The sequence below is a fragment of the Fulmarus glacialis genome, unplaced genomic scaffold, assembly GCF_000690835.1.
Source record: "Fulmarus glacialis isolate BGI_N327 unplaced genomic scaffold, ASM69083v1 scaffold27266, whole genome shotgun sequence".
NCBI lineage: Eukaryota > Metazoa > Chordata > Aves > Procellariiformes > Procellariidae > Fulmarus > Fulmarus glacialis.
Window position 1 is genome coordinate 433 of NW_009220428.1, and position 11,484 is coordinate 11,916.

Here is an 11,484-nt window from a genome sequence, read left to right on the forward strand (position 1 = left end):
GACAACGGGAGCACGCACACCTGGCGCAGGACCGTGCAAATTAGCTGTAACTACTCGCAAAACTAATTGTGCGTTTTCAGAGCAAAGAGACAGATACAATGTTGCCCAGAAAGGCCAGACTTCGAAATTTCAGATAAAAACTTTAAAATAAATTAATTAGGAAAAATACAAATAGTGCAGGTGTACAAACAGGGTGCCTGGGTGGTTACAGGGCCTTCATTGTTGTATTTCAGATCCAGCAAATTCAGGATAAAGTTAATGAGCTACACAGACCAGCCACAGTGGCAAGGGAGAGCCCGGGGCAGCCTCGCCAGCGCAGGTGCTCTGGGTGCTCAGCAAGAGATAACATCATGTTTCCAGTTTATAGGAATAGCTTGTCCAAAGCCTCTGCATATTTAGTGAATAAAATAAATTCTTTTTATGTTGGAGCAATGCTCTGGATGGCTTCAAGCTGTGATGGAGGACGGCCGAGGTGCGCCCCCCGTAGATTTATCGGGAGCCAGGACTCCTCCAACTCAGTTCTCCTTCTATGCTCAGGTACCAGCTGGAACATTTCCCATTAACATCTGGGCTATGCATAGTACCTGCCAGATTTTGTCCTGTAATACATTCATCGCATTTGTACATGAAGAACAAAAGCTAGCTTTGCAGCTGTTAAAAAAAAATGGTAAATTACAAATTTTGAGTAAAGTCCTCAAGAAACAATTGATAACAGGATATCATAACTTACAGAACATTGTGCAGCAAAATTTAGAGAGACCTTACATACCCAAATAGAAAAAAAAAAAAGGAAAATATATTTATCAGACCTATATAGAAATTTAAAAAATAAGAAATTAGCCAGATAATAAAATAATTTTGCTCTAATACACAGCAAACCTTCCTGCCCAGCCACTAAGATGACGACATTTCCTGGCAGGATCTGAACAATGGAGAAGAAAGTACAGATTTAATTCTACAAATCCTCTTCTGCATCTGTTGTTGTGTGGCTCTTTACCCGCTAAAAGTGCACCAGCACCCAGGGAACTGTCCGGCAGGAGTTCTTAGACATGACTGAAAGTTGGTGTCACTGAGCTGCTTTTGCCCCCCTTGGCTGCCACATGCCAAAGGAGCAACAACAATGGAGAACTTGTAAAAACAGCGAAGTGTCTTTCATTCCATCATTGCTCTAAACTGCTGTGTGTACTTAGACAGCTCCTCAGTTTGATCCTGAAGTTCCCTCATAGCATCTGTGTTTGGATATTGTATTGCAGCATTTTTGGTGGCGAGAGCCAGATTCTTCAAGAGGCTGCAAAACCGGCTGCTGCTGTGGAGAATGTCGTTTCGAGCATCTCTTTCTTGAGTTTCCTGGCAGAGAGAATCCACTAGCTTTTGTCCCACCATAATGATCAATTTGCTGTGGGATATGAAGACTTCAGGTGGCTGGTTGTTGCTCAGACTATTAGTAAATACACCAATTGCCTTGTGAAGTGCACCAAAACACAGCTTACAGTGTTCTGGGAGAAAGATTTTCTTCACAGAGTCCTGCTTGCTTTGAATTGCAGTCTTTTTTGCAGAAGGCAAAACCTGGAAAAAGGTTTAAAAAAAAAAAAAAAATGGACTCAGCTTGGAGGCACACTGATTGTTTTTTTTATTTGCTGTACCCTATATTCTTCACATGTTTCTTCACTTACAGGGAGTTTTGTTAGTTAATAGTCTTCAAATTGCCCCAGCCCAGGAGTCTTTTACAATCATTTCTCTTTCCATAAAGTACGGGACTTCAAAGTGGTATTTTATCCTGATAGCCCTTTTCCTAAACAAATTTCACTGAAGACAATTTTAATAACAGATAGCACACAAAGTGCTGTGACTAAACATCAATCCTTTATAGAGCCTGGACTTCAAGCTTTCAGATAGTACAAAACACTCAGACTTGATCTTTAATGGTGCTGACTTTGTGAGGGTTATGAATGATTAAAACTGTAAAATAACAAGAGTCAATCCTTATGCCAGTGCCTGACAGATATTTTGAAATACTAACTCTCACAGCCTTATCCCAAATTATACACAAAGGCAAGCAAATAAATAGTATGACTTTAAACTAGAATGGTTTGTTACATTTGAGGAAAATAAATGTTCTGCACACGTTTTCAACAGTAATTCTAAGAACTAGTTCTGGGAAAGTGAACTACGAGGAAAAAAAAAAATAGATCTCTATGTATAGATATGTTGTCCAAAAGCAAATTATTTTGAATTTTAGCAAGCACAGAAAACAGGGACTAGAAGTCCTCATCAGTAATAGTTTTCAAAATCAGAAATACCTTTGGTTTTGAATCTGTACTCTTCTTTGCTACTTCTTTACCTGAAATGATTTTCTGTGCCTGTTACAAATCAAAATGAAAGCAAAGTTGAAATGGTTTACATAATATATTTAAATATAAATGTGTTTTTCTCTTATTTCAGGGGGAAATAATAACTTGCTATGCAGCCTTCAAGTTATGGACAACAATGGTACACTTATTAGAAGCAACGGCAGGTTTTTTCCTACTAAAAATTTCGTGTCTGATCCTGCAAGATCTAAGACTGAAACCAACATCAACAAAACATAACATTTCCTAAATTCTAAAGACAAGCCAGCATTTCTTTGTGAGACCAAAAGTGTTATATTCTTAGTAGACTTTTCAGTAATTCTAAGAAGAATAATTCTAATAAACATCCAAAGTTATTCTAACAAATTTGATAATTCACAGTAAGAGTTTTAATTTGTTAAATCAAAATTTTCTACGAAAGCATGCTTTCCCATACACCTCAAATCAGAAATTTAACATCTCTTGTATAGTCATGTCAGAGTCAAACAAACAAAATGTACTGGCAAGAAGAGAACTACTAGTCAAAAGAAACAAATTGCTAACCCCCAACTAAAAGCTGTCTCTCAAATGAATTGAAACAGGCAAGCTAAAAATATTTTCTCAGTGCTGGCTGGCTGGCTGCCTGGGTAAGTTCTCAAATGCCAGTTTTCTTTATTATTTAAAATTACTGATCATTCTACATGTGCCATCTAGCACTCTAACAAAATCCTGAATTCACATAAAGTCTGGAAAATAGGAAGTAGTGCAAACTGAATTTGGCACTAGTGCAAAGATAAAATAGTGCTAATAGCTTAAAATCTGCAAACGATCAGGAATATAGATAGTAAAATCCAGTTATACTAACCTGTAACTGAACATAATCACAGTCCTCAGTGGCATTTTCTTTTGGTTTCTCAGAAGAGACCTGACTTTGGTTGGGTTTATCAGGAGTATTTCTTTGAAGTGAATCTATTTCTATTCTTCTTGGCACTGTGATTTGTTTTGCCATTTTGTATTCTGGGTTTACTTTTGATTGCTTCATTTCTTGTTCCTTCTCATGCTTTCTGAAGAGCAGCTTTCCATTGGCAATGATGATGGATACAAACCTCTTGATATCATCTGGAATCGTGCGGGCTACCATAACAAAGCGATCAAGATCATCTGGGTTGTTCTGAGGTTTCCTGAGGACCAAAGCCTCCAGTGACCAGTTGCAGTTGTTTAGAGCTTCTCTTGTTTCTGTTAAGATTTTGAATGAGTTCATAAGTATTTCTAGCTGTTTTTTAATTCTGGTCTGAAGGTTGTTATCAGTGAGGTAAGAGGCATTTACCTTTACGACTTGAGCAAAGGCCAAGAATTCTCCCAGCGATACTTTTATGTGATCAACTGCTCTATGGATTTCTTCAATGCTTTTCTCCAGGTGCTCTTGTAATCTCCATTTACTACTCACAAAGATCATTAAACTTGCAACTGAGCTGCATACACTGTGCTGCAATCTCGTCAGTGTCTCTATGGCTACCTCAAGGTCCAGTTTAATTTCTTTGGCAGGCTCTTCTGATGATGACATAGAAAAAGACTCAGCAGAAGAGTTTGAGGATGTAGAGAGTGTGCTGCTTCTGCTCTCCACACTAGAAACAGATAATCTGTCTTGTTCTAATTTGGCATCTCTTGAGAGCTGTGGAGGAGCGCTGTATGCTTGGTCTCCAGCACTATTGCTGGTTTTTTCCATCTCTTTCTTGGACTGCAAAGCGGTGGGCAAACCTTTTGGAATATCATAAACATTCTCCTCAGAAATCTGATTCTCAGCCTTTGGATCCAGGAGACCTGGGTGTACATCACAGCTACCATTTTGTGGCAAAAGGAGCACGTCCCGTGAGGATGGAACATCATAGAGATGGATATCTGGAAATGTTAATTTCCGTTGTGTTGGTGGAATATCATATAATTGTGGATTTACAACTTTGGCTTCAGTATTTGTTGTTAGTGTCTTGTACCTGGCTGGTGGTATATCGTACAGCACCTGGTTCTCCAAGGAACGGGCAGAAGGGTTTTGTTTTAACCCTGTTTTTTCAGGTGATACTGGAATATCATAAATCCATTCTGACTTCCGAGGATTTGGCAAAGTATTGTAATGGCCCCAGAACTTTTTCTGAGATTCATTTTCTGAAACATCAGTTTCTCTTTTGGGAGGGACATCATACAACTGCAACAGAGCACACAGGATTTATAAACAGTGTTTTTAAACAAGAACTAAGAAACAAAACTGAATTCCCAGGGCATATAAATGTATGCAATTCCAGTAACATCAATGGGACTGCACCACAAAAAGGCTAGCCCATTATTTTTTTCTTTCTAAAATGCACAAGCTGCATATTGGAAGGTTAAAATATTTTGAGCACAGGTGATTAAATCATATAGCAGTGTCCCCAGCCAGTGAAATCTGTGGGCTCTTCCCTGGCTCCTTTGGGGTGGGAAACTTTCATAGTTTTCTGAAATGGCTACAAGAAAAGTGAAATACCGGTTTATTAGTAGGTAACATCAAACGTTCAGTTTTACAGAATGAAGGAGGTAAGGTTTTATTAGCCTCTGCGTAAGAAAACACTTGATTTTCCGGTATCTTCACCCACATTTATATGCATACCCTAACAAAAAATCACCAAAAGATACCACTGACTGTTCTCAAACAACTGCATGAGTTTAAATTTTTGCTTAATATAGGTTTGCTAAGATGGATACAGATCTTGCCCAATGCCTTAAAAATATGTGTGTGCACAGCTGAAATCTCTAAGCTGGAAAATGCTCTCTTCTTGTGTAAGACAATCCAGACTAATACTAATAGGCACTTTGGGACAGATCATACCTGGATGCCTTACAAGCATGAAGCACAAGCATGAGGGAGTGCAAGGAGCTATAGGAGTGTGCAGCAACAAGAAACAATTGAAGGTACCACTATGTAATACAAATTTTAGAAAGAACTGGCCAGGTCAGGCTTCCCCATCTGCAGAAAATGCGCATGAAAAGGAGATCCCAAACAAGGGTGTTTCAGACCAAAGCCAGAATTTTCCAAATTTCCCACAAACAAAGAATTCTAAGAAAATTTTATTTTGGAAGCAACGATAAACCGTGTCTCCGAAGGAAATCTGCTCCCAGGCTGTTGCAGCTGGTCGATACGATTGCTAACAAAAAGCCAGCTTCAATGAGCAATTCTCATATGCCAGTGCCTCACTTCTGGGTAGCACCAGTCCTACTGTCACTGCGGAACAGACTCTGTGCAAGACTGGCTTCCCAGTCGTGGGGCAGCCATTGAACCTACAGCACTTTAAATCCACAAAACCAGGAAGCCTCCTCAGATTTCCTGTGCTGGGATGATCTGCCCTGAGATCCCACCCCTCAGCACTGGGCATGTGCGCTAAGGAGCCTGTCAAAGTTCTCTTGGATCCTAAAACCATTCAGGAAACCCAAAATATTTGGCACTCAACTAATAAAGAGTTTCCACCGAGGCATTTTCTTTGTTGTAAAATTTCACATCAGCCTTTTCTTCAAGGATGGTACTTGTCAAACAGTGGGGAAGAGATGGGAAGCCTGACAACCCCTCCTCCCCAAAGCCAGGTGTGCTCCACTCCCAAAAAAGGTGGCAGGAGAGTGCTGCTTGGAACGGGGACAGTTAGTTTCTATCCGCTTAAATATTACAAACAGACATTCAAGAATGTAGGGTATTGAATTTGCTTTTCACACTGTCATAAAAAGAAGTTAAGGCAAGAGATCTTGTTGCCTGCAGTCTAAAAAGCAAATGCAAACACAGTGGTAGTCCAAGTCCTGGTAGGTACCCTGACTATCCAGGAGCCAGGTAGTATTTGTCTCTTTAATATGAAGGACAAAGTACTGCACTGAAGATGCGCTGGTCTTATCCCCACAATCACCTTGAGAGAGGTTCAGCACACGTGCCCAACATCATAGTAATGAGAGATTATTCTCTTGTGTCCAACGAGTCTTACTTACGTTGCCCACTGGTGAGTCTTTCTGGATAACGGCTCCTGCCTTTTTTGGGCTAGACGGGATGTTGTAAAGCTGCTTCTGCTCTTCCTGGAAACACTCGGTGGATCTGACCAGCACAGAGCCCTTTCGTGTGGTGGGCGGAGTGGCACCGCTCTGGTCAAAAGGAAAAAAAAAAAACGGGTTGACTTCAATCCTTTTTAGAGCCCACTGAAGACTTTGGTGGAATCAAAGGCTTTCGGGTCATATACCGCCCAGCTCCTAGTTTGGATGGTGTGGGTCAAACTCAACCTGCTGGAGAGCTGCTGGAGCACCTTCCCGCAGCGCTGGGCAGTAGGTGGTGCAAGGCAGCCACCACCTGCACGCCTGGCTTTGACTCTGGGCTGGGATCACCCTGCTTACACAAAGTGGGTAACACAAAGAAGTCTGTGGATAACTGGATAATAAATGAATTAGAGTGGGCTCAACCCTGCACTGCCAGGTGCTGCCAGGGAGCGTAAGGTGCAGGGGAAGCTCTGTGGACATGCTCCAGTCCCACACACACCTTTGCGTGGTAGGTGACGGGATGGGGCTGGGGCCTGGCGTCTGACCCACCCTGGTGACCTGCACAGGCTGCAGTGAGACGTAGAGGAAACGTGGTGACGTTCACTCTCTCCAGGGAAGCATGGTATCAAGCGCAAGATCATGTAACAGGACGCTTCAGCAGTAGATGCAGTCGATGTGTTGTCCATACCCCGAGTGCCTCACGGTTACGTGATCTAATCCCTTGCATTTTGTTGCCCAGGAGGCGGGTGGTGTGGGTGACATTTAGTTTCTTTTTGTACATGCACTAGTGACTCTTCTATAAACATCTTGAAATCTTCGCGATCAAATGACACAGAGACAAAACACATTTCCCGATGGATAAACCAAGGCAGAGTGGTTGACGCTTTGATACTGAGAATTCATCTATGCCCTGGAACTCAGTAATGGTAAATCCAAAAACGTTTATTAGAAACGTACCAGATTTAAGACACGTTTCTCTAAATGTCTAACGAATTCAAAAGAGAACTGCTTTAGGTTTTGAACTTCCCTAAAAATAGATGGGTTTCTGCCCAATTTTACAAAAAGCAAACAGGGAAACACTAGAATTTACCTTAAAATCTATTCTGAGGTCAAACGGTCCCAGCTGCAGGGAGGGGACCGTGGCAGGACTCACCTGCGTGAGTAAGGACTCCCGGCGCTGTGTGGATGGAACATCGTACACCTCGCTCCTGATATTTGGGACTGAAGCCCAGCAGGCTCTTGGAAGAGTAAGCAGGTGCTTTAGGGGAAAACAAAACAAAACAATAATGAGAAAGCTGCAGTGAGCAGTAAGCTCAGGACATCTTTGAAAACTCAATTAGTTGAATAGGCCATCATTAGAGTAATCACTCTTAAGTGAATAAAAACCTTTCAGCTTTTCACTGATGGTGATAGACAGGAACTGACCTTACAAGCAGGCATGGTACTTTTCCCCCGTAATTCTCCTTTGACAGCATTTCTGCTTTATTTCAGGTAAGATAAGAATTGGCATATACAAATCAAAGACGATCTGCCTTACTAACCAAGGGAGGGAAGAGATTTGGAGAAAATCCAGCTCCAGTTATCATTTAAGTTTTTAGACTACTCAAAAGCAGAACCACTAAAAAAAGAAAGCAGGGGAATTTCTACTTCTCCAGTCTCGCAGAGCCATTAGGTCAAGCCATATTTCACGGGAGTAGGAGCAGCAAAAAGGTACAGGCTGAGATGCGTTATTCTGTAGTTATGAAAAACTGACTCATTTGGAAGGAGTAAACACAGTTACCTTGATGTCCTGTCCAGTCCCATAAACAGAGAAGTCTGATATGGGAATTACGTTATTTAGGTCGATTACAGACTAATTCTTCTGTTTGCTTAAAACATCATTCTAAGAGCTATGACCAGATTTGTGAGACAATTAGTTAAGATGCCGAAGTATGAATGTTGGGAAAGGACTTTTAAAAAGTCAACCCCAAAACCATGGAGTTTTGTTCATTTAGCATGGGTTTAGCCTGGCTCTCCACAGCTAGTTTATAAATTGAGTATTGTAAACTACTGACCCACAGAAACACCACTGCGTTATAATAAATTATTTAAAATTTGAGGTAGCGTTCTCCATCATGTGAGTGAGTGTTGTAGTGACTAAATTTAGGGGAAATAGGGTAGAGGAACAAGACTCCCAGTTTTACAACCGCTTGCTTCGTCTTTGTGAAAGCTCTTAGCGTTCATCTGAAGAAAGGGAATGATGAGTGAACACAAATCCCCTTAGCGCTCTGGGGTATGAGCCGTCTTGCTTACAAACAGAGGCAGAAGAGACTTTTCTGAGTAGAAAGGGTAAAAGATAAGTGGTATCAAGAAAGCCATCCTTAGCCCAGGTCTGTTTTCAGATGGACAAATCTTACTCTCTATACAACAGAAAGGAAACTCACTGAATTTTGTATCTTACTAGCTCTTCGAGAACAAATTATTTTAAAGTACTTTCAGTCACAGTAAAGCAAGAAGGTGCCCTGTGTATTAGGCAACAAACAAAGAAGCGACAAGGCTTTTCTATAGGGTGAAAGCACACAGGCTTTGAGGGATTTTGTTTTGTTTTATTGCTTTCAATCAGCTCCCTCAAAGACTTACAGTGGCTTTACCCAGCTGCTCAGAGGACAGCTGAGTATGCCAGGAGCTTTGCCAGTTGTCCCATAGGATCTACGCAGGGCGGTCCGGAGCGCTGCGGTTCGTTCTGCACTCGCACAGGCTGTTCACCCGGAGCCTCCCCGTGCATCTGCGTGTGCTTGTGAGCGCCGCGGTGCAGCTGCTGTGGGAACAGCTGTGGTGGTGTGCAAGAGGCAGCTCGGGCAAATCTGAACTTCTAAATAATAAAAGAAGGCTAGGACTTTTTTTTTTTTTCCTTCTTCTTTTTCTTTCTCCATTAGAGTAAACAAGGCTTATGTATATAACCCATGAAATGATAGAGAGACAGGAATAGCCAAGGAGCTCTTCTGTTGGGCCGAATGGCCCAACATTCAGATAAAGAATAATATTTTCAGCCTGATTTGCTGGCACAACATGGAAAATTTGTATTAATCTTGCATTTAATCTGCGAATGCCTTCTTTAGGGTTAGGAATGTGGAGAAATCAGATCACAGCAAGTGCAAGAGAGTCTTTTGTAGCTATTACTCAGTTTGAGCTTGCAGTTATGGTAACTGTACACAAAGGCTGAATGTGCAGCTGCAGTGCTGAAAATTAGGTTTCAGTCACCAGAGATGTACCAAGTTTGTCTGTTCTCCAGCACCCATTTGCCACACAGAAGGAACCAGCACCTCGGTTTCCATAACTTGCCTTTCGGCACAGTGGGATGAAGGCTGGCTGACTGAGTCCCATAAATCAAATGATCATTAAATCCGCCTAAAAGGCTATATAGTTCAGGGCTGAATTTCTTTCCTTTTCCAATTAATTTCTAACGTGATTTTCATACACAGAATAAAGAGCCACCCAGCGCTGAAGAGCTCATGGGACTAGACAAAAACTTGTACTTGAACTTCTTCCCCACCTGCTCTATTTACCTTTCGTTATCAAAGATTCTCCATTCATTTTATGCTGAAGAAAGCACAAGTTTCTTTATGTTAAGACACTTGATATAACATTTAGTCAAATTACATTTTCCACTTACGTGTTTCATTTGAATGCCCAACGCAAGGAGAAAGAAGAGACCAGGCCAGACAGCTGTAATGAAACCCTGGAAAGCTAGGTTTGCAATTCCCCTCTGTAACTGGGACGACTGGTGGCTGCTCTCATCCCATACACCCCGGTCACTGTCTTAGCAGCAGCAAAAACAGGCTGGGGGAGAAACGGATTCAGCCCACACAACCAAACCCTGTGTCCTCCAGCATGTCTATAGTAGGTGCTGCTACTTCGTGCAAGCGTAGTGACAACCTTGAGTAGCAGAAGAGAGAGGCAGCAGCACTCTGAGCTTCCTGAGGTGCTGGAAATAGTAGAAACTAGACCAAAGGCAACAATCACACTGCAAAAGGTGATTTTTTTTTTTTTTTTTTTTAATTACGGGTCATCTTCCTGAGCAGATGGATGCAAAGACCCCACATGTGCCCCGAGGACTCTGGATGGACGCATGCTGTAGACCATCAGAGGAGAAAGTTCTGTGTCTTGTTATCTTAACTTTGGGGTAGGTTTGTAAATAATTTCTAGATGCTTCCAAACAAATGGTATATTCTTTACTTCCTGCCCTATTTTACAGCTGCTTTAAACTGTCAAAAAAAGAGAGGGACTACAGAATATAGAGACTCTCATCTGTTGCCCAGAGCAGCATTTCTCACATAATGCTATAACTGTAGTAGAATTGATGGGAGTTTCCTAAACACCATTTATTAGAATGGCTTTGCTGCAAATCCCACTGAAACGCTCAGGCCAATAGCCTTTATTATTTTCACGCTCCCAATGACTGTTTTAATAACAACATTTGTTACTTTTATAGCTGCTTATATTCTTACCTGGTTTGTTGAGCTTTGGGTCCTTTCACTGAGCAGCTGTGCAGCCAAGGCTGGTACCTGATATATTCCTTGGGCAGGCAGGGTAGAGACCCTGGCTGGAGATTTAACCCACCCCTCCATCTTCTCATAGGTAGACGACAGCACGGTAGGCTTGGGGACGGAGGGCACCTGGTAGATGTTTTGTTGGCCCGCTGGCGACTCCGCGGAGTCGCTGCGGGTGGGAGGAGGCAGCAGGACAGCCTGAGAGGCGGCGAGGAGCTGGAGGCGGTTGGCGGGGGCCAGGCCCTGCCTGCCGTGGAGGGAGCATTTCCACCAGCCCTCGCTGCCAATGACGTTTTGGTCCAGAACCGTCAGGATGTCTCCTTTGCGGAAGGCCAGCTCATCTGAGCACTCCGCTTTGTTGTCGTATAGCGCCTTCGCCAAGGTGTTCTGGAGAGAGAAAAAATATCAGCATTGCGCTGTTACACCAGCAAAAATGTTAATTAGTTTCTGGTTTGGTGTTTATCTTCACCTTAATTTCAGTTTAATTCAAGTCCACCCATTTTCACATTAAACAATATTTTTCAGAGCATTGGTTTCAGAGTTAAATGTTTACAGCCTGTGTCTGCTACGTTCAGTGCAGTAAAGAAATAGAT

At 42.1% G+C, this 11,484-nt stretch overlaps 1 protein-coding gene across 1 annotated transcript; it reads right to left on the reverse strand.

Moving 5' to 3' along the window:
- Positions 1-1,152: 1,152 nt before the first annotated feature.
- Positions 1,153-11,284, reverse strand: CASS4 (Cas scaffolding protein family member 4; the record flags this gene model as incomplete). Its single annotated transcript, XM_009580765.1, has 5 exons — positions 1,153-1,566; positions 3,193-4,527; positions 6,324-6,473; positions 7,516-7,620; positions 10,850-11,284. Coding segments are annotated over 5 exons (2,439 nt in total), but the record flags the coding sequence as incomplete, so codon positions are not given.
- Between the last annotated feature and the right edge of the window lie 200 nt (positions 11,285-11,484).